Raw genomic sequence first — 24,570 nt, forward strand, 5'->3', positions numbered from 1 at the left:
GTTCATCCCTAGCACCCCGAATAGTGTCTGGCACAGTTTAGCTCTCAATAAATATTTGTGGAAGGAATGAAGGATATCCTGAACTCCCAGGAGTTTTCCCAAACTGCTCGAATGATAATCAACAGAAGAAGCAATGTGGGCTGTAACAACTATTAATATGTTAGAAATATATCTTCAGTAAATATAATTGAAGTATTTCTTTAAAGATGTAACGCTCTCAGAATTTCTCAGACAAGATTCCTGGAAAGTGGGAGTAAGTGTTTGTACCATTAAGAAGGCAACTGTTTAGAAAGGTTCCTTTGGGTTTCCTGGGAAGGGGATGTGCCAGAGCAGAACTTTGTCCTGGCGTTTATGAATTATCGATAACAGCACAGTAACACCCTAACTTCGTTTGTTCAGTCAGTATTTGTCGCTGTTGGCAAATAATCCCACACCTTTTACTTTTCAAATGTGTTTTTGTATAGGGGTGAGAGAGGTAGACACTCTGGGTATTTATGGAGTTCAGAGCACGGAAAGGTCAGGAAGAGGAATATTTTAAGAGGACAGGCTGACAGTGGACCAAATGAGAGGAGGGAGTTACCCGTTACTTAGGTTGCCCCATACATCGCAACAGCTTTTTCAGGGGAAAGTATGATCTGAAATAAAGGTTTGTAAAGGAAGTGTGAATGCTGGGATATGTTTTGGGGAAACGTCTTTCTCTACTAAGCACCTCACTAGAAATTTGACTGGGGGCATCGTGCAAGCAGGAGCTAGCCCTCTCCAGTAAACCAAACGACCACAAGTTCAGCAAGTCACTCAAAACATTTCTTCCAGCTCATTTAAAGCTCTCCTTGGTTCACCAAAAGGCAGGAATGTCATAGGGATTAATGACTTAACTTCATTCACTTGTTCACTTTTGGAATGAGCCTTGTGTTCTTGTGAGTAATTTCCTGTTATCAGCCATATAAGGTTTACATTTTTTCTGTGTCCTGTACCAGAGTTTAATCAAATTTCATTAATTATTAACATGAGTAATTATGTGAAACATAAGTGGTTTTGTTTATAGTTTCACAATTTTTTTTTCTGTCTCTGAAAAGGCTACTCTCTAATCTAGAAAATTAATGAAAATTGAGTAGAGACTGCTTCCTTCATTTTTTTTCTCTTTCCTTTTAAAAATAAATAGCTAACACTCATGTAGCATACTATGTGCCAGGTACTGTTCTAAGCAATTTTACATGTATTTTCTAATGTTGTCCTCACAATAGCCCTAAGAGGTAGATGTTATTATTATACTCATTTTAAAAGATGACAAAATTGAGGACCAAAGAGGATAAGTAATTTGCCCAAGGTCACACACCTAGTAAGTAGTAGAGCTAGAATTCAAATCCAGATGATCTGGCTCCAAAGTCCGTAGTTTTTCATCGCTCTCCTTATAATTACCCCATTTACTATAATGACCTCTTCTAAAATGTCGTTAATTTGCCATGAGCTTTTTATTAAGAATTTATGATTTGATCAACTTGAATTGATTTCAAAGTGTCACTAACGTGTGCTTTTTAAAAAAATTAAATAGCCGTATAATTTTTCGTTTTATTCAGTTCTGACCCATGCTGTTAAGCTCTCATTACAGATCCTCATTATATTATAGAACTTGGCAAATACCTGCTTGTTCTGGGTATCAGGCGAAGTATGAAATGCTAACTTTATTTTTATTTTATATACTTCTGTAAGGAGGCCAAACTGGACGGTTTTCAAACATTTGCACATTCTAGTATTTTAGTGTAGTATTTTGTTTATTTAGTATAATATTTATATATACTATTTTATTTTTAAAATAGTCTAATGATGAATGTCATAAAATATGTAAGTTAGTATCTAGCATTCGTATGCATTACATACACCCCACACAAATAACACTCGCCCACACCCACACTCTACCACCGCCAAAAGCAGGATTCAGCATTGATCATTGTTACAGGTGTTTCGTTTTGTTTTAAGGTAGTTGACTTAATAATTAACTTGTAGCCTGTACTTCCTTGGATAGTCTGGACTTAAACTGGGGTCCTGTAAAGTGGGAGACTAACTCGGGAAATTTTAATTTTTAATAACTTATTGTTTTGCTGAACGAGCAATGAAAATGGGTATTTGTGATAATCCCTTCCAATAGCAGTTAAATGATTAGAAGAGAGACTTGATGTGTATGTCTCAAACTTTTATTTATTTGTTTATTCATCCATCCATCCATCCATACAAACAAACAAATATTTATCACAGGCTTACTATATGCCCAGCCCTGGGGCTACAGCAGTTGCCAGGAAGGCAATCTGTAGGTTCTCCTTGAAAGTCTTCTGTTAAGGAGGGGAACACAGGGCTGTCTCCTTCAGTTGAGTCTGTAGCTCCTGGCCTAGACTTAGGTGATAGTAATTGCTATAACCTGCTAGAACTTTTTATCTTGTATGTGTTGTATCCCCACAGCACATCCCCACTAGTTTGTGAGTTTCTGGAAATAAAAACTGTGACTTACCAGTTAATAAGGTTTGTACTGTATTTGTACTGGGGATTCAGCAAAAGCTGCTGAATTGTTCAAATAAGGGATTGAAACACTGGTGAAAAGATCAGAATGTCCATTACATGAGGGCATTTTTGTTCACTGCTGTATATCCCCAGGGTCTGCTGTGTGGCCTGGAACATAATAGGTACTCAGCCAACATCAGGCTTAATGAATTTGAAGACACTGAGATTTAGATTTGGGTTGAGACTACCTAAGGACAATAGTTGAAGGCCTTTATTAACTTAAGAAGTATTTCTGTGTATCACCTTATGCTACAGACTGTGTTAGGTACTGGAGATACAGGTCTTGGCCAAAACAGATGCTTGTGTCAGAGAAATAGATTTGTAAAGGAACGGCAGATTCCCAGTGAGAAATTTGGAGGGACAGCTGTAGTTTGGGGAGGTCGACTGAGCAAGTGGAGTTTTCTACCTATTTCTCTTCATGGTCTGCTGGTTGAGACTTAGGAACCAGAAGTGGAGAGGGTCACAGGAGCCAAGGCAGGCATATCTTTGCAAGATAGAGAGGGTTCAGGGGTGCCAGGCACTGCCCAGGGTTGAAAAGGATATAGAGTGAAAAAAAAGTTCAATAGCTTTGACCAGAGGGAAGTCTGTTCCTAAAAGGACCATGTAGATAAACCAGCGTCTTCATGTATATGTACTGAGAAGTTAGTATACTGTTACATAATTAGGTACTTGAAACTTTTCTTAGCGAAATTACTACAGTTGAAAGACAAGAAATGCTAATGGGATAGAACATGATCAAGCTTGTCTTTAGGTCTCTTTGGGGTAAATGGGACAAGAGTAGAGGTCACGCTGGCTGGGTTTGCGTCTTGCCCCACCACCTACTAGCTAGTATGTTGAGCACCTTTACTTAACCTTTCCATGCCTCAGTCTCCTCATACGTAAAATGGGTGACGATAGTTCCTACCCCGTAAGATTAAGTGAGAGAAGACCTTCCTCATAGGATTAAGAATGGTAATGAGTTAATGGAATGTACTTAGCAATAGCCCAGGCCAGATGTTTAATAAATGTCATTGTTACTCTTAATCCTGTTTCTATTACTGCCAGAATGTTCTCTGCCTTACCTGTTTCCCTTTCGCAGAACAGCTGAATTTGGGGGGGGGCGGGTGGTTGGATAAGAATGAATTATCATGCTGGCTAAAATGGCTCTGAGTCTTGTATGCTCCTCTCATGACTCTTTTGTTAGAGTAAATGCAGGGTCCGCCCCTTTATTGATTTGTTCTCAGTTCTGTTATTTGGTGCAGTTAGCAACTAAAGTTGTTGTTATTGTTTTAGCTCCATGAAAGCGGTTATGATGCTGGCAAAGCCCTGCAGCGCCTGGTAAAGAAGCCTGTGCCCAAGCTGATTGAGAAGAGCTGGACCGAGGACGAAGTGGTGAGCTTGCGGGGGTGGTGGGTGAGGGATGCTTTGCCTCGGGTCTTGGCGGGGCCGTGGGTAGGGGGCAAGGCGCGGGGTCTGCCTCGGGTCCGGGGCGTCGGGGGCTTGCCTCTCGCTGTTCTCCCAAGGTCCAGTCGTGGATGCAGGCTGTCCATGGCATCTGTCAGTCAAGGGAGGGAGCCTTGAAGCCTCATAACTGTATGGAAAGACTTGATTTTAGTAAGCACTGGTTCTGTAGATAATGGGAAAGATTTTCCCGGGTGTCATGGAAAGAGGGAAAAAAGTTAATAGTTGCTCTTTAAAAAATTTAGTTTGGGTTGGTTGGTTTGTTTTGGGTGCAAGCTAGCTTTTGATACCTCCCGGTATTAAGACACATTCATTTTAAAACTAGTTGGTACCCAACCTAGAGTAGGGCTGCTACCCCGTTTTTATTGTGTAGTCTGGCAGGGTCCCTAACCTGCTGAAGGACAGTAGTCAAGAGCAGGAAGCGGGGACTCGATTAAATAAATACAGTGGATCTTTCATATTCATTCTGTCAGTGTGGCCCATTAAAGAAGGTGGGGAGATGGAAGTGTATCCACAAATACAGATTTTTCAAACCCATGGATTTTATCCCAGCAGAAAGAGTTCTCATGAAGCTACATCCCCCATCTTGTAACTTTGGAAAGGAATTGCTGTAAAAGACTGAGAGATTTCTGGTGCTTTTGCAAATAGAGTCTTCAATAGGAATGTCACCGCTTGACATTTGCCATTTAGGTTGAACGAGATTAAGATGAGCGCTGGCACTGATACACATATCGATTGATTGTAAATTCCTTGCCTGTATTTAAAACTACGCTAAGGAAGACTGTTTAGAAACTGTATGGCTTTCCTGATCCTGCTCTTTCATTTTTCAGCAGTATCTGTCTAAGGCTTATGTGCCAGGTGCTGTGTTAGGAGCCATCAAGGGGAACACAAGGCCCCACCTCACGAGGGGAGACCGTCTGTAAATCAGTGTATGTCAAGGGGTGAGACATGGGCTGGGGAAAACAGTAGGGCAGCGAGGATGAGGATGAACTGGGTAGGGGGCTGTCTTTCGTAAGGAGGCTCGGGAAACGCCTGGTGAGCACCATTTAGCACCCTTGGAGCAGAGACCTTAGAGAAGGGAGGAGGCGAGCCTTTTGGAGGTCGGGGGCCCTAAGGTGAAAGCACGCCTGGAATGGAATGTTCGAGAAATAGGCAGGAATGTGTCTGAGGGGAGAGCGGTAGGAGAGGTGGGGGGCCGGTCAGGGTGGCCTGTGGACCTGTGTTCAGGGCCTTGCTGTTTGCTCTGACGAGCAGCTTGAGCAGCTTCTGAGCAAGCAGATGGGCCTCTGGCTGCTGGGTCAAGCGTGGGCTTTGGGGGCTGTTGTGAGAGTCCAGGCCCGAGACTGGGGATGGAGTAGCACAGCAGCAGTGGTGGTGAGAAGCGCTGAGATCCTGGATGTCTGCTGAGTGGAGAGCCAAGGGGGCGGGTTCATGGAATGGCTAAGGATGCGGATGCCGAGGCTGGGGGTTGAGAGGAATGGAATGGGGAGAGGACTGGGAGGCGGCAGGGGGGCTGGGGTGGCCCTTGAAGGCTCGGTAGTAGAGCGCCTTTTCAGCAGTCCCTTTGCACTCCTCATGGCATGAGACTGATGATGAAGCCGCTGTCGCTGTTTTGAAATTTAAAATGTTAAAACTTTACATGATTAGTAGAGAGATGGAAACAGCTTAAATATTTGTTATTCAGATAGTGGCCGAAGTGAAAATGTTAAACTTAGTTGTTTTGAAAAGTCATATATTAAAAAACTAAAAGTAGAGTTGCCATATGATCCAGCAGTCCCACTCCTGGACCTGTATCTAGAGAAAACTCTAATTCGAAAAGATACATGCACCCCAGTGTTCATAGCAGCACTGTTTATGATAGCCAAGACATGGAAGCAACCTAAATGTCCGTTTACAGATGAATGGATAAAGAAGATGTGGCGTGTGTGTGTGTGTGTGTATAACATGAAATATTACTCAGCTATAAAAAAAGAATGAAATAATGCCATTTGCAGGAACGTGGATGGGCCTAGTGATTATCATTCTAAGTGAAGTAAGTCAGAAAGAGAAAGAAATACCATATGATATTGCTTATATGTGGAATCTAAAATATGACACAAATGAACTTATTTACAGAACAGAAACAGACATAGAAAACAAACTTATGGTTACCAAAGGGGAAAGGGGGTGGGGGAGGGATTAATTAGGATTTGGGGATTACTAGATATAAATTACTATATATAAAATAGATAAACAACAAGGCCCTGCTGTGTAGCACAGGGAACTATGTTCAGTATCCTGTAATAAATCATAATGAAAAAGAATATGAAAAAATATTTATATATGTATGACCAAATCATTTTGCTGTATAGCAGAAATTAACACAACATTGTAAATCAACTATACTTCAACTTTTTAAAAAAGTCATATGGATGTTGTTTTCCACTGTAGACCTATTTATGTGAGAAGGAGATAAGAGATTTGATGGATAAAAATTTTAGATTCTACAAAAAGCCTTTGTGGAGGACAGACATAAGGGGATGGGACGAATGTGGCCCGTGTGACCCGTCCTAGGTCGTGGTCAGCACTGATGAGCTGTGGTGGCTGCTTCAGACTCACGCTCCTTCACTTGGTCTGCGGTTCCTTTTGGTCTCTCCTCTTCTTCCGCCCCCGTCGTCCCTCCCCTTTCACTGTTGCCTCTCCAGCTCCTCACTAGCCATGACTCTCTCCCCCTCCATTCATTCCTCCCTTGACCTTTCATTCCCTCTGGAATTTTCAGATTCCAGCTTAAAAGAAAGCTCTTCCTGCTTGAAAGAAATCTGGCTTCCTTTTCCGGCAGCCCTTGCTTATGTCGGGCACAGTGTGGGCCATGTCCCTACGGCTGCCTCTTTGGGACTTTTCACAGACAGTAGGATGAAGCGGGGCGGGATCTGACACATGGGGAAAAGCCCAGCTTAATTCTGAAAAATGAACCACGACTCCAGAGCGCTGCCCACTCAGAGTCCCGGATAATGGTATTTAACTGCATAAATCCTTGTCAGTCTGGGCTCATTTTTATCGTGTTTGCTTCTTGTTTTAGTGTAAGTTTTGAGAAATGTTTTGGCAGTCATCCAGCCCTTGCAGAGCCTAAGGATCAAACAGTTGCCTTATTCATAGGAAGTTAAGCTTCACTTTCTGAAACCTCAAAAGTGAATGAGAGAGAGTGATTGAATAATTGATAGGCTGAGGGAAGCTTCAGCTGAATGTGTCCACATCACTTCTTTGAATCATTTTTTTTTTTTTTTTTTTTTTTTTTGCTATACGCGGGCCTCTCACTGCTGTGGCCTCTCCCGTTGCGGAGCACAGGCTCCGGACGCAGAGGTTCAGCGGCCATGGCTCACGGGCCCAGCCGCTCCACGGCATGTGGGACCTTCCCGGACCAGGGCACGAACCCGTGTCCCCTGCATCGGCAGGCGGACTCTCAGCCACTGCGCCACCATCATTTTATGTGGCAGCAGGGCACGTAAACCAACACGACTCTTAACCTTAGCCTGGTTTTGGCTGTGAGTAAATACCTGCTCTGTACGTGTGGTCCCTTCTGCTGATTTTCCCACATTTTCTCACCCCAGGAATCACAAGAATAAGCAAAATAAATGGGCCCCAACTCAAATAAATATGTGAGCCTGCCTCTTTTTTTTTCCCCTCTCAATGTTCTATATACTTGGACATTCTAGTTATTTTTAAACTTCATCGCCTCCAGTATATGAATCTGACCCAACTACCCAACATCTGACCTGATGCCAGTGTCGATGAACTTGCTTTCCTTTGCACTGACGTGAATCAGACTCTCTGTGTGAGAGGGTTGGTGCAATGAGCACCTACCGGTGGGAACCCCTGGCTGTGCTGGGAGCGGACATCCTGGGCACCTCCTGGGTCCTCTGCTCTGGGAACAGACTCCTCCCTTGCCCACCCAGACCCGGACCCTAACCGCCTTTGAGGCCTAGCATGTTCTCCGGCCCGTCCCGTGGCGAGCGCTCCCTCTGCTGACCCGCGTCTCCTGTCTGCATCCTTTACTGGTGGCTCATCCTTTGCCGCCTCGTGTGGCCTTTGTGCCGCTGTCACCAGTTTTGTTCCTCACGGTCCTTATTTCTGAGTTGATTGTCCTTCTGGTCTGTAGACATATTAAGAGTGAGGACTTTCTAACAGTGAGAATGATGTATCTGCCTTTGAGGCGCTTGAGGAGTACTGACAACTCTTTATTCAAGATGATTGTTTTTAAAGATTCTTCGCTATAAGTGACACTGTCCTCAAGCCAGCATTTTAAAACTTGTAATTGTTAATAATGACGCATCAGCATCAAGGAGAAAAACTTTTATATGCATCCAGTGCTAACCTTAAAAGCTTTACTTTTGGGAAAAGTTCCCAAATTATGATTAATAATATCACCCGACCTCTTCTTCCCAGGTCTTTCAGATAATCATTAATCCTCGACATCTTAGGCCTCAGAATTATACAGTAGGAGGCCTTTCATTTCACACTTTTCTCTCAGTAATTCCTTGGACACTGTGTGTGTTTACAGACATGGTATTTCTTATTGAAGTTGCCTTGGGGCTGAGACACTTTAAATTCTGTTGAACTGAAGCCAGATTTGTGCCAATTTCTGTCAAATTCTCTGCCAGATAGTGACAAATGAACTCTGTTTTAGAGGAGAGACTGTGAGAAACACCTTGGTAGCTAGCTCATGACGGCGTTTCGGGCTAAATAAACCAGGTCGGATCAGAGAAGCATTTTTGCTTTAATTCGTGAAGCTTATTGAACACCGCGGTGTGGGCAAGGATGGAGCCAAAGCCAGCGGCCTGCTGCTTGCTGCACTGGAGGGTGACACAGATGCTTAACCAGTTTCACTTACATGATGCTAAAAATATTGTTCCTTTTCAGGAAACCATCCAGATCAGTAGAACTTGAGAAGAGAAAGAGAAGGAAAGTACAGATCAGAACTTTAAAAAAAAACAAACAAACCCCAAACTCTAGATTATTAGGTTTTTAATTAAACATGATGAGCACATTTAAATATAACACAAAGGCCCCAGGCTGAACTGCGCCTAATGGAAACACATTAAGTCACCCTTCCATGCTTGGATAGTTATTAATTCTGTTTATTTATGCATGCAAGCTGAAGGTAGCATTTGCGCTGTTGTGTTGTTGCTTATTGCACTGGGATTCCATTGCTGCTTGATGCTGTGCTCTTAATTAGCATTCAGCTGTTGATTATGGAAATACTGGGGATGCTAATTGAATTCTTTTTAAAATTCAGGGCCTGCATTTTCCTTGTGGAGTTTGGCCTGACTTGCAAGGTGGTCAGATTGGGTGCTTCACTGAGCTGGGCATTTCACCCTTTGCTTCCCATCCACTTGGCCGTGTTTTGGAAATTATTTTCGTGTTGAATTAGCTTTCCGCAAAATTCCAGGTGTTACATGAGGGAGAGGTTTTGTAGCTTAGGATGTCCCTACAGACTGTTTCCATTTCATCTTGGGTAACTAACTTTTATCTTGAAATATGCTTCTTTTTAACTATTTCATACCAATCTTGACATAATACATTGAGGTGAACAGCCTAGCTACAAATAGCCTCTGAAATTTTTATCCAAAGATAGTTAATCTGCGGTGGCGATAAACCTTAATTGGCCATGTACATGGATTTGCAAATTCGTAAATTTTAAAACATCTGAACCATCCTTCAATTTAAAGCTCAGTTTATCATAAATATAAATGAAAATCCTTCTTTCAAAATTGACATGACACGGCAAACTAATTTTCTGAATATCTGTAATCCAATGAACCCGTGTGGCTGGTCAAGGAATTACACAGAATACACACAGCTATTTCCATGGTGTCTTTCCCCAGCAGCATCTTCAGATGCCTTTGTTATGCCCTTTTTGGAATGTTTGCTCGAGAAAACATTGTTTTCATTGTTCACTCTTTTCAAGCCAGACATCTGGATGTGCCAGAAGACAGAGCTGCTTAGTGGGGCAAATATACAATGAATTTTATTTACTGTTTGTGTAGCAGCTGTAGAAAATAGAATTCACAGGGAACCCAGAGTGAAGGTCCTATAGCAGCAGGAGGTAGTGGAGGTGAAAGCAGAGAGAGGGGGACAGTGACAAGGGGGAGAGAACTTCCCACAGCCTACAGTTAACGATCTGCACATGAGCTTTAAGATGTCCATAATCTTGGTGTTTAGTTTTAAATGTTATATATTCAATATAGAGGAAGGCTTAATTGTATTATATTTATTTTGGGAATGGTCCACTTTCCAGAGGTGTTGAACATTTTATAAAGTCGTTCAAAAAAATGTTGATGGGGCTTCCCTGGTGGCGCAGTGGTTGAGAGTCCGCCTGCCGATGCAGGGGACACGGGTCCGTGCCCCGGTCCGGGAAGATCCCACATGCCGCGGAGCGGCTGGGCCCATGAGCCATGGCTGCTGCGCCTGTGCGTCCAGAGCCTGTGCTCCGCAGCGGGAGAGGCCACAGCAGTGAGAGGCCCGCGAACCGCAAAAAAAAAAAAAAAAAAATGTTGATGACAGGAGGTCATTTAGTATGAATCCATTCATTTTCTTCTTCATTTGTAAATTTTATGTGAATGTTCCCTCTGGTTAGAACATTATTATAAAAACATTAAAGGGGAGTTGAAACCTCACCACCATCTCACAGTCTCCTGGTTTCATACTCTTTTCAAAGCACTTTGTTTCACGTATATACATCATTTTATGTAATTGTAAACTTACATAAATTGAATCATAATATTAAAGTTTTCACTTTCTAAAGTCATCTTAACCTGAAAATTTTTACAGTTTGCTTAGAACCCAAAATATAGACATGTTGTATTTAGTGCAGCGCATAATAGGTACTTAGTAATTTTTAAATTGGATCAAAGTAGCTTTTTCTCTCTACTGATTACCCTTCCTCTAATTTTAAACTAAATTGGTTACTGTTTCTTATGAACAGCTTAATTCTTAGATATGAGAGTAGAAAAAATAAGAAAAAGTATAAATGTTGACATATTTCTTACACGTAATGTATCTATTTTACTCACTCATGTTATGTATTCTTATTACGGTCCATGGTAAAAATCAGTCCCTTAATATTAAAAAAGAAAAATGTTGGGCTTCCCTGGTGGCGCAGTGGTTGAGAGTCCGCCTGCCGATGCAGGGGACACAGGTTTATGCCCTGGTCTGGGAAGGTCCCACATGCTGCGGAGCAGCTGGTCCCGTGAGCCATGGCCGCTGAGCCTGCGCGTCTGGAGCCTGTGCTCCGCAACGGGAGAGGCCACAGCAGTGAGAGGCCCGCGTACTGCAAAAAAAAAAAAAAAAAGGAAAGAAAAATGTAGATTCAGGTGAAGTTTGCCTAATGTTTCAGGTATTAATGAAACTGAACTATTTTTTCTGTAGTTGACCCCATCAGTCTTTGAATCAAACTCTTGTTTAAAGAAGTCGATAGTGCGGATAGAGTGGAGTTTATCGTCAAGCCCTTTTAGAAATCAGACATCAAATTAAAAATCAAGGGGCTTCCCTGGTGGCGCAGCGGTTAAGAATCTACCTGCCGATGCAGGGGACATGGGTTCGAGCCCTAGTCTGGGAAGATCCCACATGCCGCAGAGCACCTAAGCCTGCGCGCCACAACTACTGAGCCTGCGCTCAGGAGCCCGCGAGCCACAACTACTGAGCCCACGTGCCACAACTGCTGAAGGCCGCGTGCCTAGAGCCCGTGCTCCGCAACAAGAGAAGCCACTGCAATGAGAAGCCCGCGCACCACAATGAAGAGAAGCCCTTGCTCGCTGCAACTTGAGAAAACCCGCACGCAGCAACGAAGACCAAATACAGCCAAAAATAAAAACAAACAAATAAATAAATTTATAAAAAAGGAATCCTCCTCCTAATGCAGGGGACACAGGTTCGAGCCCTGATCCAGGAAGATCCCACATGCCCCAGAGCAACTAAGCCCTTGCACCACAACTGCTGAGCCCGTGTGCCTGGAGCCCGCTCCCCACAGCGAAGAGTAGCCCCCGCTCACCACAACTAGAGAAAGCCCGCAGGCAGCAACAAAGACACAATGCAGCCAAAAATAAATAAAATAAATAAATTTATTTTAAAAAATCAGTTATATGTGCAGAAAAGTTGGCGTAAGGCGGTCAGTTTTGTCACTTAGTTTGCAGAAAGATTCTACTGTGTAACAAGCTGTAAAGAGAAATGTACTTTAGAATCCTTTAGTAAATGAAATAGGCCAAGCATTAGAAGGGGAGTGATATTTCAAAAATTTATTTCAGCATTCCTTATCAGTAGAAGTTGCCTCTGGGTTCAGTCTACAAATTCAGCCGTGACCTTGCCTTTCACATATTTGGTTTTATTGCTTTCTAGGCTTCCCTTTATACTATGCTCAAAGTTAGCATGTCTGTTTTTCTTTTTAGACAAGGTCATTGTTTTTTCATTTTCTTTAACCAATACGTTTTTAAGTTCCTTATCCCAAGCCCTAATTTTAGTTTTTTGCTTCTGTTTTTAAAGAAAGCTAACAGTAAATTGTGCCATGCTTTTGGGTTCCGCGTGTGTGTATGTATCTGTTTGTATGTTCGTGCAAGTGTATGTGTTCAGGCCTTGGGGTGATGCAGAGGGAACAGAGACCTGGGAAGTAACCTCATGTTGAATATAAGCGTAGCCTAAGTTATTTCTCACCGCTCAGGATAATCTTTTAAAGTCAAAGAGTAATTTTTATGGGACAGTTTTCATTTTTGCTCGAAGCGGGGGAGTGCCAGGAGAAGCTTCAGCCTGGAAGCTTAGTAAATCCTAGAGCGGCGGGTTACTGAAGCCGTGATTTCTGTCTCCTTTTCAGGGACATGGAAAAAAAATGGAGATGGCGTACACTTTCAGCCACTCTCCATCATCTTTCTCTGTTCATTTTAAAATGAGAACAGGGCACAAGGGGACTTGAGAGATTGCATTTGTTCTCCCATAGACAAAGTGGGTATTTTATAAATGAAGAGGTTGGAAAACCCTTTCCTTTTGTGGTTCCTTAGCAACAGAACTAGAGTCAATTTTAATGTGCATGCATGGAACGCTCTGAGGATAGTGACATTGGAGCCTTATATTTTCACAGGTGAAACATACTGTATTAGCCTGGTAACTAGAATTCAGGGTTGGGGGAAGGAAACAGGAGGTTAAAAAAAAAGAGGGAACCCTACATTGAGAGGAGGTAACTCATTTATCACTGTCTCCTCTCTCCTGGCACACTTATGTCTTAAATCTAAAGTCTCTCTTAGGTAGAAGTAGTAATGGCCTCGGTAGCCCCCTAATTGCTTTGTTCACTAGAGTGCCAGCCTGTTTTTTTATATTTCCTGGTAGCGTTTCATTCTTCTTCTCCTAATACGCTGCATGCTGCTAAGTGATACTATGTTTCAGCACTTGCTTTAGGACATTTTTCCGAAGTATGTTTATATGGGTAAATTCCAGTGCATTTTCCACACCTATACAGCATAGTACTGAGGTGCTAGGAAGCAGAATATGTTTGGTGGTCACAAAGGAGAAAGACCGTCTCTGCAGTGTGCTTACCACTTAGTGTTCAGGCCCAGGTCTGTGTCTCCAGCTTTGCATTTGTTGAGTTTGGTGTTGGGGCTTGGCAGATGGCAAGTGAGCGTGAAGATGGGATGACCCCTTCATGTTGTTTACCAGGATACTTAGTTCTGATTTTAGATTACTGGTTGAAATTCATTCATTTATTTCATAAATGTCTGTGTAGCACCAACACTCTGCCAGGCACCATTTTATGTGCTGGTGATACAGCAGTGAGCAGAACAAACAGAAATCCTTATCTTCATGGAGCTGACATTCTAGTGAGGAAGACAGATTAAAACAAGATCACTAAGTGACATACCTAGTGTGTTAGCTAAGTGCTAGGGTCTTGTATCCCCAGAGCATAGCCCAGGGCCTGGGGCAAAGTTGATCATCAGAAAATACTGTTTGACTGGGTTGAATAGAAGGGAAACCTAGCAGAGGCTGTTCTCCCTGCCCCACCTCTACTCTCAACCCCCCAGATCCTCAGATCACTTCAGTGGAGTTGGCCCATGTGGCTGAGCCCCGGCACTGATACAATCAAGGAGAGCTTCTCCTTCAACCTGCACGGGGCCAGTGCACGCCCTAACTCCGGCAGAATTAACTGGACATTTCCCTGTTCTTTTCTTCTTGGTAGCTTCCCTTGGAAGGAGCAACCAACCCCTTCCAGTTGTCTGTGGTTTTCTTTTCTAGACTCCAATTATAAAAAGCCCATTCCTTGCCAGCATCACTTGATACTTACTGATGCGTATGGTTGCAGTGTTCCGCCGTGAGGGTGAGAAGGAAGAAGCCTCAGCAGATGGCCCAGTGTGAGACTGCCTACTCTGACTAACCCACCTTCCCTTGAAACCCATCAGTCTTTCAAAAGAGAATGACCTGTTTGCTCATCTCTTTCTTATGGTTGGCCGGTTGTCTTGGGCAGTCTTTTTTGTGACTGTGAGATGTGCGTAATATACTTTTCCTGTCAGGTTTCCTCTAAACCTCTAGTGTGCTCCCACTATTTGGTCACTTTTGGAGTGTTTTCTTCCCTTGCAAAGGGCTAGATTCCATGTAGTTAATCCGAGCAGGACGAAACAGAAGAACTATCAAATAAACATACCAAAGACCTAGAAAGGAGGAGGCAGGGAAAGCTACAAGTAAAAAGGAATCACACAGTAAGAGAATTGAGCAGACTGACTGAAATTACATCACGTGGCCTGAGGGCTAAAGAATCTAATGTGTCTAGAGCCTGTTTTATTTTTTTTTAAGTGTATACTGTGCCATTCTGGATCATTTTATTAAATGATCAGAAATCACGACCCCTGACAGCACCAGGAAGGCCTCTATTCTGGAAGTAGGAGAATGCCCGGGACACGGTGGCGTCACTGTTGCTTTGTTGCCGTTGCCCCGCGTTCTCCGAGGGCACCGAGGGCACGACTGAAGTGCAGACCCGGGACTCTGGGGGAGGGCAAGGTCAGGGTGTTACGCTCCGCTCTGCTCTCTGGAAACTGGGTCCCCTCCTTGGGTCTTACTTTTCTTGTCTGAGGAATAAGAAAAGGAGGAGGAGGGGGAAAGGACGAGCTTTGCGATGCCTGACAGGTGTGTGTCGAATCTGGACCTGATGCATCTTGGCCTGCTGCCCCCCACCCTTTTACTTCCCAGGTAAAACATTGGCAGATGTTTTGCCTAAAGCTAATGGAATCATCTCTGCTTAAGAAATTTGAAAACATGGACACCTGCACACTCACGAGTCCTTTTAGTACTAAGGGCTGTTGGTTTTCTCTTGCAGTCAGTTTGTAAGTTTTGATTATAAGTTTATTTTTTGCCTCATCTTTCCTGTCAGCAGTAATAAAACAGAATCTTCTAGACTACAGAGATACACGTTAACGAGTATTATGTAGTATGGCAGAGTGGGAGGAAAGGATGACCCATCATCATCAGGGGCTCTGCATTATGTTACTTCAATCTCTTTCCTCCTCTTAACAGCCCTGAATCTTCTCTGGGAGCCTCTGTTGTTGAAGTCTGTGGAGGTGTCACATTTGCTAATAAGCTGCTTTTCCAAACAGGCACTGTCAGCCTAAATTAGTCATTTTCTTTTCTATCTAGGGTTTTTTTAGGGTAACAGTACGAAACAGGCTTGGTGATCCATTTTTGAAAGGAAAGTGTTAGAAAAGGAATTTAACAAGATCTTAGTAAGGGAACTAGTTGATCTGGACCCCAAACCCAGGCAACATGAATCTAAATCTAAAATAGCTTTGCTTGTGGAAAACACTGGGCTCCGGGTGTCTGTGGTTCCCATTCCTGTGTCCCCAGCAGAACACCGCGTGGGACTCATGTTTCCATCGGACAAAGCTGTTCCACGCTCCTGAAGGAGCTTAAAGGTGGGATGGACCCTGAATACTTGGAATCTTCCCTCCCAGTCAAGTCCACAGAAATGACATTCTCCAATCTTTTAGCAATAACTAAAGTTAGAAAATTATTTTCAGATTGTCCTTTGGGATAGCCCAACTTCTTTGTCAACTTCCCAAGTTTTTCACCCCAGAAGGGTCTGACCTTGGTAGTTTGTTTTCCTCATTAGAACTCTCTGACTTTATAATCACCTCACATTTTTCCTTCGTCCCTCCTCCTGTCCCCTTCCCACCCCCTTTCTTTAAAACCCCTGTCAAACATTCCAAGGATCCGTTTAGATTATCTTGCAAACATTCCAAGGATCCGTTTAGATCATCTTGCAAACATTCCAAGGATCCGTTTAGATCATCTTGCTTTTAGGCAAACTTTCAGGGATCCTTCAGTTGCCCACACATTTAGAGTCAGTAAGCATCACACCATATTGTCCTCTGCTGCTTTGAAATAATTTTAGGGCGTGGAGAATTCCACTGTTAGGAGGATATGCATGTGCAGGAGAGGCCCTCTCCTTCAGATGAATAGCTGGACAAAAGGGATTCTTAGGGCGCAAAACCAAATGTCATTGTCAGTTTCTGGGTAACCAACTTTAGATGTGCCTTAGATAATATTATACAGGGAATAAGAGAGAGGAGGGGCTTCTTTTTCGCCTTACATCAAATTGAATTCCACTGAATTTTCATACCCACTCTGTGTGAGGCTCTGCTGGGTGTTGTGAGACCCCTTTATCCACTGTTCACTGTCATCATTCTTCCTCTGGTTGAATCTTCCATTCCCATTGTTGCTCATTCTTCTGTTATTCAAGTGATATGTTTTGTATTTAGCTTAGATTTTTAGAAACAATTTAAGGACAATATTGTATTCGAAAGGAACTTCTTGGTGACTTTAGACAAATAAACGTCATCTGTTCTTTAGCTGCTAAGATCTCTGCAGGAGCCACCATAACCTTGATAATTGCCTGGCAGTGTGGCACCCTTGACTGATTTTGCCTGTGGGTGTGAATGAGTGCTTGAGTTGGATGCTGTTGCCACAGGCCGCCTAGAGAGCAGATAGAAGCCGCACAGTTGCAGACCCGCTTCGAGTGCCTCTTCTACGCCTGGCAGTGTGCTGGGGTCCACGGGAGACACAGGGGTGAACCTGTTGCTTTGTGTTCTCCAATAGGGAGATCGGGAAGGGCGCTGAGGAGGAGGTGTTATTTGAGAGGAACCTTGAAGGATGGATAGGATTTTAACCGGCAGAGTTGATAGAGGTTAATGGAAGAACAAAGGCATAAAAGAATGTGGGTAGTTGCTTAGTAGCCAATTACCCAGTTTGAAGGAAGCTATGGGTGGAAGAGTGTTTAAGACAGCTTATTTAAAGCCAACCACTCTTTATGGGAAGACAAGTTTATCTTTAATTTAATAGGAAGTAAGGACTAATTACATATGTTTGAATGTGGGGAATGATAGGACTGGGACCGTCATCGAAGATTAGTCTGGCAGTGACAGGATGATGGATGGAAGTGGGTGGAGAAGGGGGTCACGGTTCTGAAACTCGGCTACACATTAGAATCACCTGGAGAACTTTAAAACGTCCTAGTGCCCAGACTGCGCTCTGAATCAGAATCTCTGAGGTGGGACTCGGGCGTCCATGTTCCAGGCTCTGAGAACCACAGGATGGGATAAGGACTCTGGTTCTAGTGAGAGATGTGGAGAGCCCCGAGTTTATAGCAGTGGTTCTCAACCTTGGTTGTACACTGGAACCACACGAGAAACGTTAACTAACACACACACAATGGAGGCTTGGGTCCCACCCCAGAGACTCTGAGTTGATTCACCTGGGTTATAGCCAGGGTGCTGGGGTTCTACGTACAGGCAAGGTTGAGAAGAGCTGAGGTAGAGGCCGTGAGAATCGAGAGGAGGGATTAAAATCAAGAGGCCTGTGGAGTTACAGTAAGACCCTTGTTATGTGCCAAGGTGCTGTGCTGAGCACTTGACGTGAGTTGACTCATTTATTGACATTCTACAGAAGAAGCAGCTGGGTCACAGACGGGAGGGAGAACTTTCCCGAGGTCACAGAGCGATTGGTAGAGCCTGCTTTCCAGCCTGGCCTCGTGGTTCCAGAGCCCTGCTCTTAACCTACTACACTGCATGGCCTCTCTGGAGAAGCCTGGCTGATTGGAGGTGGGAAACAGGGAAAAAGTGGAGAGATGCCATTCAGATTTTGTGTTTTGGTACAAGGGAGGAGGCTGTTGGTACTATTAATAAAATTGTGAAATCAGGAGTACTTGCTTTAGGGGAGGAGAGGAGAGCTTATGTTGAATTTGAGATGATTGTAGAAGATACAGGTAGGTGTAGCAGTTAGACATGAAGGTCTGAAGATAGGAGAGCTTTCTCGTTTGCAGAGAGGGTTCACAGTTGAGGAAACTGGACTTGAAGAGGTTAATTAGCTCACTGAGGACCACAGAACTAGTCAGTGGCAGGGCAAGGATCGGATGAGGTTGCCAGGGGTAACAGTGCAGTGGTGGGAGGAGAGACTCGTAGGGAATCTTTACGTTGAGGGGCAGAAGGATGGACAAAGTGATGAAGCCACTTGGCACGAAGTCAGAAAAGGAATAGCTCAAAAGGCAGGAGAAGGATTTGTTTAATTTGTTAAACATTATGTTTAACTTAATAGGAAATGAGGAAAAGGTACATATCTTTTAATGTGGGCAATGATAGGACTGGGGTTGTCCTTTACATAACTTAATTGAAAGATTGGTCCGAGGCCGGGATGCTGAGGCATGTCTACCAGTGTTGATTGCACTGCCGAAATAACCGATAGTCCAGGCCGCATCTGGAACTTGGGGAAACAGGACGGAGATGGCAGAGGAGCTGAGAGGCTAGAGATCACAGTCAAGAAGAAGAGATTGGGGCTTCCCTGGTGGCGCAGTGGTTGAGAGTCCGCCTGCCGATGCAGGGGACACGGGTTTGTGCCCCGGTCCGGGAGGATCCCACATGCCGCGGAGCGGCTGGGCCCGTGAGCCATGGCCGCTGAGCCTGCGCGACCGGAGCCTGTGCTCTGCAATGGGAGAGGCCACAGCAGTGAGAGGCCCGCGTACCGCAAAAAAAAAAAAAAAAAAAAAGAAGAAGAGATTGTGTGGGATTCATAGTGACTGTGCAGCAGTAAGTAAAAGAAAGTTTCTAGTTTTATATCTTAGATGTTTTCATAGAGTTCCAGCCATAAGTGGATGGCTAGGTTGGGATAAAGGGAGGGCACCAGGAATTGTGGTTGCAAACACAATATCAGAGGGGCTCTGGGCAAGATTTTTCATGTTCCTGAGAGTGCTATCAGAAAGTAGGGTAGAGAAAGGGCCTTTTAGTGCGGTGTCCGATCACTGAGGCAGCGGGGAGGCTGGCTTGGCTGGTTGATGTTACGACGAGGAAAGTGTCTAGAGGTGGTAGGTGATGTGGTCAGACAGGAAGGAATGCGCCCAGAACGAGGCTGCTGGCCCTGTCATTGGAGGGCTTGAGAGGAGAGGGATGTCGTGTGGGTCTTATGTGAGGATGCTGACGGAGGGGGGCCTCGGGTATGAGGGCATTTGGAGAAAAGGGGGCGGGGAGAAGACAGTAGGTCTCTAGGGTGTAAGGATCCAGTTGGGGTTGCGAGGGTGAGATGTCCCGAGTCAGAAGTAGGGATTGGGAGGAGAATAATGGGGAAGGGGCGCGAAGGAAGTTTGTGCTGTGGCTGATCGTTCTAGGAAAGCTGAGGATTGGCCCCTGGGTGCTGCCCTGCTGGGTGATGTGCTTCTTGAGGGCCAGTGCATGTCTCAGAGCGCCTTCCTTCCCAGTGGGGCTCGGTCAGTAGTAAACTGAGTTGAGCTGATATGTAGAGGTTGAAGATGGAGGCAAGTGGTGACGAGGGAGGATGTTGTGAATAGAAAAATATTTAGAATTTGAGAGCACAGGTTGGAGTGTTGGCTCCAGAATGTGTTGCGCTATTTGTTTCCTCAGTCACTCAACAAGTACTAGGCATTTAACTGTGTAACTAGGCACCGTCTAAGCTCTAGAGACAGAAATGACGGTGGACACACAGTTCTAATGGTGCCTGCATTCTGTTGGGGAACAAAGACAAATAAATGAACACAAATAAGGTAATTCGGGTAGATTCCATGAAGAGGATAAATGAGCTGCACCCGGGCTCTAGCAGGGCGGGGCTGCCTTCTTAGGGGAGCAGCACTTCTCATTCCAAAGCACCTTCTGCTGAGCAAGTCTGGGCAGCCCACACTTCTGCTAGTTCAAGTCATTTTAGGAGGAGCGATAGACGTCTTTCTAATAATTCAAGTTACTTGACCCCCATGTGGTGATCTATGGGGTCGTGTCTTAATTGCCTGTAAACTGTTCCTTGTCAGACCAGATAAATGCCTTCAGGACCCAGGAGCTTTTGGTGAGCTTAGAACAGGCTGAATTTGGCTGAAAGGTGAAGTGGGAACTTTGTTATGGAAGTAAATCATGTTGCTGTCTTTCACGTGAAATCCACGCATCTGTCATGCATAGACGTGCGTTTTCCAGTATGGGGGACGCCAAACGTAGTATTTTTAAATGCCGAAAAGATTCTGTAAGCCGTTTTCATGACTTTTTGGATTGGGGGAAAGACCAGAAGATGAGGGTCTGGTTCTTGTTAAAACTTTTGCTGATAATCTTCTGGTCGCTTTGGATGAATGTTCTCTATGGCCAGGAAGGGAGAATGGGGAGAAGTTGTGAAGTTGTGGCTAAACCCCAAAGGCAGCTCTGTCTAGCCCTGGAGTTCCCTTTAGATGTCACTGTGGTTTCATTTTCTTTGATGGCTCCTCAGTGTGATGTGTTTTATCAAACAGACCTTAAAAAAAAAAAAAAAAGGCATGAAGGAGCTTGATAAGTAAAAAATTCATTTCCTCATTATGGAGAACATTTCTTTCATCCTTTATTAGGCCAGAAGAATTTTGTCCCACTGTTCACCATCCTAGACAGTGTTGAGAAGGTCCCACCAATCCTGTCTGCCTGCCTGTGGTCAGAGCAGCCGGGTCTTCTGGAGCCGGGGAGAGGTCTCAGAGCTCTCCTCAAATTAACTGGGGGACAGAAACGCACTGCTGGTGGGCGAGATTTCCCCTGCATGTTTTCGCTGCCATTGTGTCCCGTTCTTCTTTTGGTTCACGATTTGATCAAAATCAAGAAAGTCTAGTTTCTCCTCCTTATTTTTTTTCTACCCCCTCCCTTCACTTTTACTATTCTCAGATAACTCCCCATCTGTCTGTAGAAAACCACCCACTTGTAACGTCATTAAAGTTTGGTGGTAAAAAACAAAAGTGTGGGTAAACCTGTTTCTGGTTGAGACCAGTTTTCATAGCTTGGCCATTCATTGATCTTCTTTTAAAAAATGGAGTATTAACTAAATAATTAGGCTCCTTCTGGCCCTGAAAGGCCCAGGTTCTGATAATAGGATTTGTCATTGAAGAACATTCCTTAGACGCCTGTCTTGTATGTGCAAAGGACTCTGCCAGATGGCCCCAGACAGGACCTCCCTCACTCATGGAGAGAAATGGCAGTGATGGACTTGGGTGCCCAGAGCCTGGTACCAGGCAGATTGTGGGAAGTTCCGTGGTGGGGTCGCAGAACAATGCAGGGACAGAGGAGGGTGACGGAACGTGGACACGAGATAGTGAACATGCTTGTTCAGGGTCACACCAGTGGTAAGTGAGGACACCCAGGAATCCAAGCGAGATAGTCCAGCCCAAGAGCGGCTCCGTGGCGATGTTGCACAGGATCCCCAGACAGGACGTCATGGCAGCGGACTTCCCTGCTGGTCCCGTGGTGAAGAATCCGCCTTTCAGCACAGGGGACGTGGGTTCGATCCCTGGTCAGGGAAATAAGATCCCACATGCCGCGGGGCAACTAAGCCCCATGCACCTCAACTAGAGAGAAGACCCAGCACTGCATCGAAGAGAACGCGTGCCTCAATGAAGATCCCTTGTGTGCCACAACTAAGACCCTACAAAGGCAAAAAAATAAAGAAAATAATAAATTAATTAAGTAGAATAAAATTAAAAAAAAAAAACCAAAAACATCAGGGCAGGAGATGCAGAGGCGGGAGAGTGCGGGGCATGTTCAGGCAACAGCAGGGGGCTGGCTTCCGTTGAATCTAGGGCAGCTGGGGCAGACGTGCAGGCCAGGTGCCACCCCTTCCTTCTTCTTGCATTTCTCATAGACATTGTTTAACACGGCACTGTCTCCCGCTGAGCTGAGATGAAGCCTCAGTTCATTTTAACACAACTTCTAATCCAGATGCTTGTGTCTGGTGGGAGCTGAGGCTGGAGTGATAGAACGGAGATCACTGAGCACTTTAATTGCACACTGTGGAGTCTGAACTCTTCATTCTTCTTGAACAGAGAAGTGCCATAATCAGTATTGGAATTCAAAGAATGGCTTTTACCTCAGTGGAACGGCAGTTAACACAGTGTAGCGTCTTCAGGGGCGCCATCTGTCTGGGTTCTAGAAAGTGTTTTTAATAACCCTAGTTCGGTTCTGTTAGGTAAAAGCAGAGTCTAATAAACCTAGCCGAGATGTGGAGCGTGCGCGGCACCCCCAGGAGCTCCTGTCTTCCTTTTAGGTACAAAGTTAAAAGTGTTCCTCATAGAGCCCCTAAAAAAGCTTTGCTTAAAAAGCCATATACTCCCTCCCAAGTTTACATTGGCATACACTTTTTTCATCATAAGGATGTAATTTCTCATGTGTCATAAATATTGACATTTGAAAATAAAACTGTCCCATCGCTTTTTAATTTTTATTTATTTATTTTTTCCATCACTTTTTAAAATACATCCACTGCATTTTGGCTGCCATCCTCATTTATACCCATTATTGTCTGTTTTTTTTTTGTTTGTTTTCGTTTTGGTTTTGCGGTACGCGGGCCTCTCACTGTTGTGGCCTCTCCCATTGCGGAGCCCAGGCTCCGGACGCGCAGGCTCAGCGGCCATGGCTCACGGGCCCAGCCGCTCTGCGGCATGTGGGATCTTCCCGGACCGGGGCACGAACCCGTGTACCCTGCATCGGTAGGCGGACTCTCAACCACTGCGCCACCAGGGAAGCCCTATTGTCTGTTTTAAAAATACATGAATGGGCTCCTTTTTAGCAGTAATATTTTACAATTTATCTTTTCCCCCCCTAACATGTCACTAGTAATTTTCCAGTCTACTTCCCCATAGACTTTATTCCTGATATAAAGCATTTTTTGCTTGAGAGTCTATTGTCAGATCACGCTTTCATACTCCCTACGACAGACGTGTGCGTTTCAAATATGTGTGCGTGTTGTCATTTCCTTTAGCAATAAAGGTCTAAGTGTTAAAAGAAAATCTTCTCTGATTATGTTATCAGAATAATTTTTTTTAATACTTTTTTTTTTTTGGCTGCGTTGGGTCTTCGCTGCTGCGCAGGCTTTCTGTAGTTGTGGCGAGCGGGGGCTACTCTTAGTTGCGGTGCGCGGGCTTCTCATTGTGGTGGCTTCTCGTTGCAGAGCACGGGCTTTAGGTGCGCGGGCTTCAGTAGTTGTGGCATGTGGGCTCAGTAGTTGTGGCTCACGGGCTCAGTAGTTGTGGCGCACGGGCTTAGTTGCTCCGTGGGATGTGGGATCTTCCCGGACCAGGACTTGAGCCCGTGTACCCTGCATTGGCAGGCAGATTCTTAACCACTGCACCACCAGGGAAGCCCCTGTTATCATAATAATTATTAGTGCACAGTTGATCAAAACAACGAGATATTATAAAAGTTGATAAAATTTTACTTTTTGTTTAATATTTTTTGGAAATTAGATGATTCCGTTTTTTAAACACATTAGTTCTTGGATAATATTACTTATTGTAAGAGTGAAGCCATATTCTGCATCAATTTTGTTCTTACTCTTCACTTATTTGTAGATGTAAGTGCTCAGAAATCTTGTTTACATAAATAGATAGGAATGATAGCTTTGTCACTCCGTTATTGAATTCCTTCCATAATCAAGAAATATAATTTATCATCAGACTTGATTTTCAGTAATCTATCAGATGACACCTCCACAAGGTCCTCCTTCAATTCCGTTGAAAGTAAAGAACTGGAAGGTGCCCGAGACTTGCATGAGGCTTCCGACTGTGACCTTGGAGTTGGTCCCTGCGTCAACAGGAACATCGGTGTCTTGAATTGACCCTTTGTTTGGTGGCTGGAGTTTCTGCATAGGGCAGTGCTAGTAGCATTCCAGATGGGAGAGAGGGATGCCTTTGTGTGCGAAGTGAGGGGAGGAAGATTGCTAAAGGGGAGGTGGAAGAGGAGGACTGCACCTGCCTCACCAGAGTGTGTTCTCAGGCAGATGAATTTTAGGAAAGAAAATATATGAAAGTTGAAAGTTTGGAAATGAATTCCCTTAAAATTACTTGAGTCCGTGTACCCTTAAGAAAGTCTTTGGTGTCTGCACACCCTGCTTTGCAGTCTGTGGACCTGCCTACAAACCTTGCTTGTCCGGCCCACTTCCGGGCGCTGGGAAAGCGCAAGGAAAGGCCCCCGTAGGATCTGGACCGGCCTTGTGGAGAGGGCTAGCCTGGGAGGCTTCAGCTGCTCAGCCTTGGGCAGGGAACGAGGCCACACATTGCTTCGGTGATTTAGTGATGAATAAATT

At 44.4% G+C, this 24,570-nt stretch overlaps 1 protein-coding gene across 5 annotated transcripts in view; it reads left to right on the forward strand.

The window, feature by feature from the left end:
• RERE (arginine-glutamic acid dipeptide repeats) overlaps positions 1 to 24,570 on the forward strand; it is a 429,037-nt gene that overhangs the window by 328,500 nt on the left and 75,967 nt on the right. For all 5 annotated transcript variants that reach the window (XM_060283498.1, XM_030879486.2, XM_060283507.1 and 2 more), the window contains one exon: positions 3,826 to 3,924. In XM_060283498.1, coding sequence (XP_060139481.1) covers positions 3,826 to 3,924 — 99 coding nt within the window. The remainder of the gene's footprint in view (positions 1 to 3,825; positions 3,925 to 24,570) is intronic.

The sequence above is a fragment of the Globicephala melas genome, chromosome 1 (genome assembly GCF_963455315.2).
Source record: "Globicephala melas chromosome 1, mGloMel1.2, whole genome shotgun sequence".
Lineage (NCBI taxonomy): Eukaryota > Metazoa > Chordata > Mammalia > Artiodactyla > Delphinidae > Globicephala > Globicephala melas.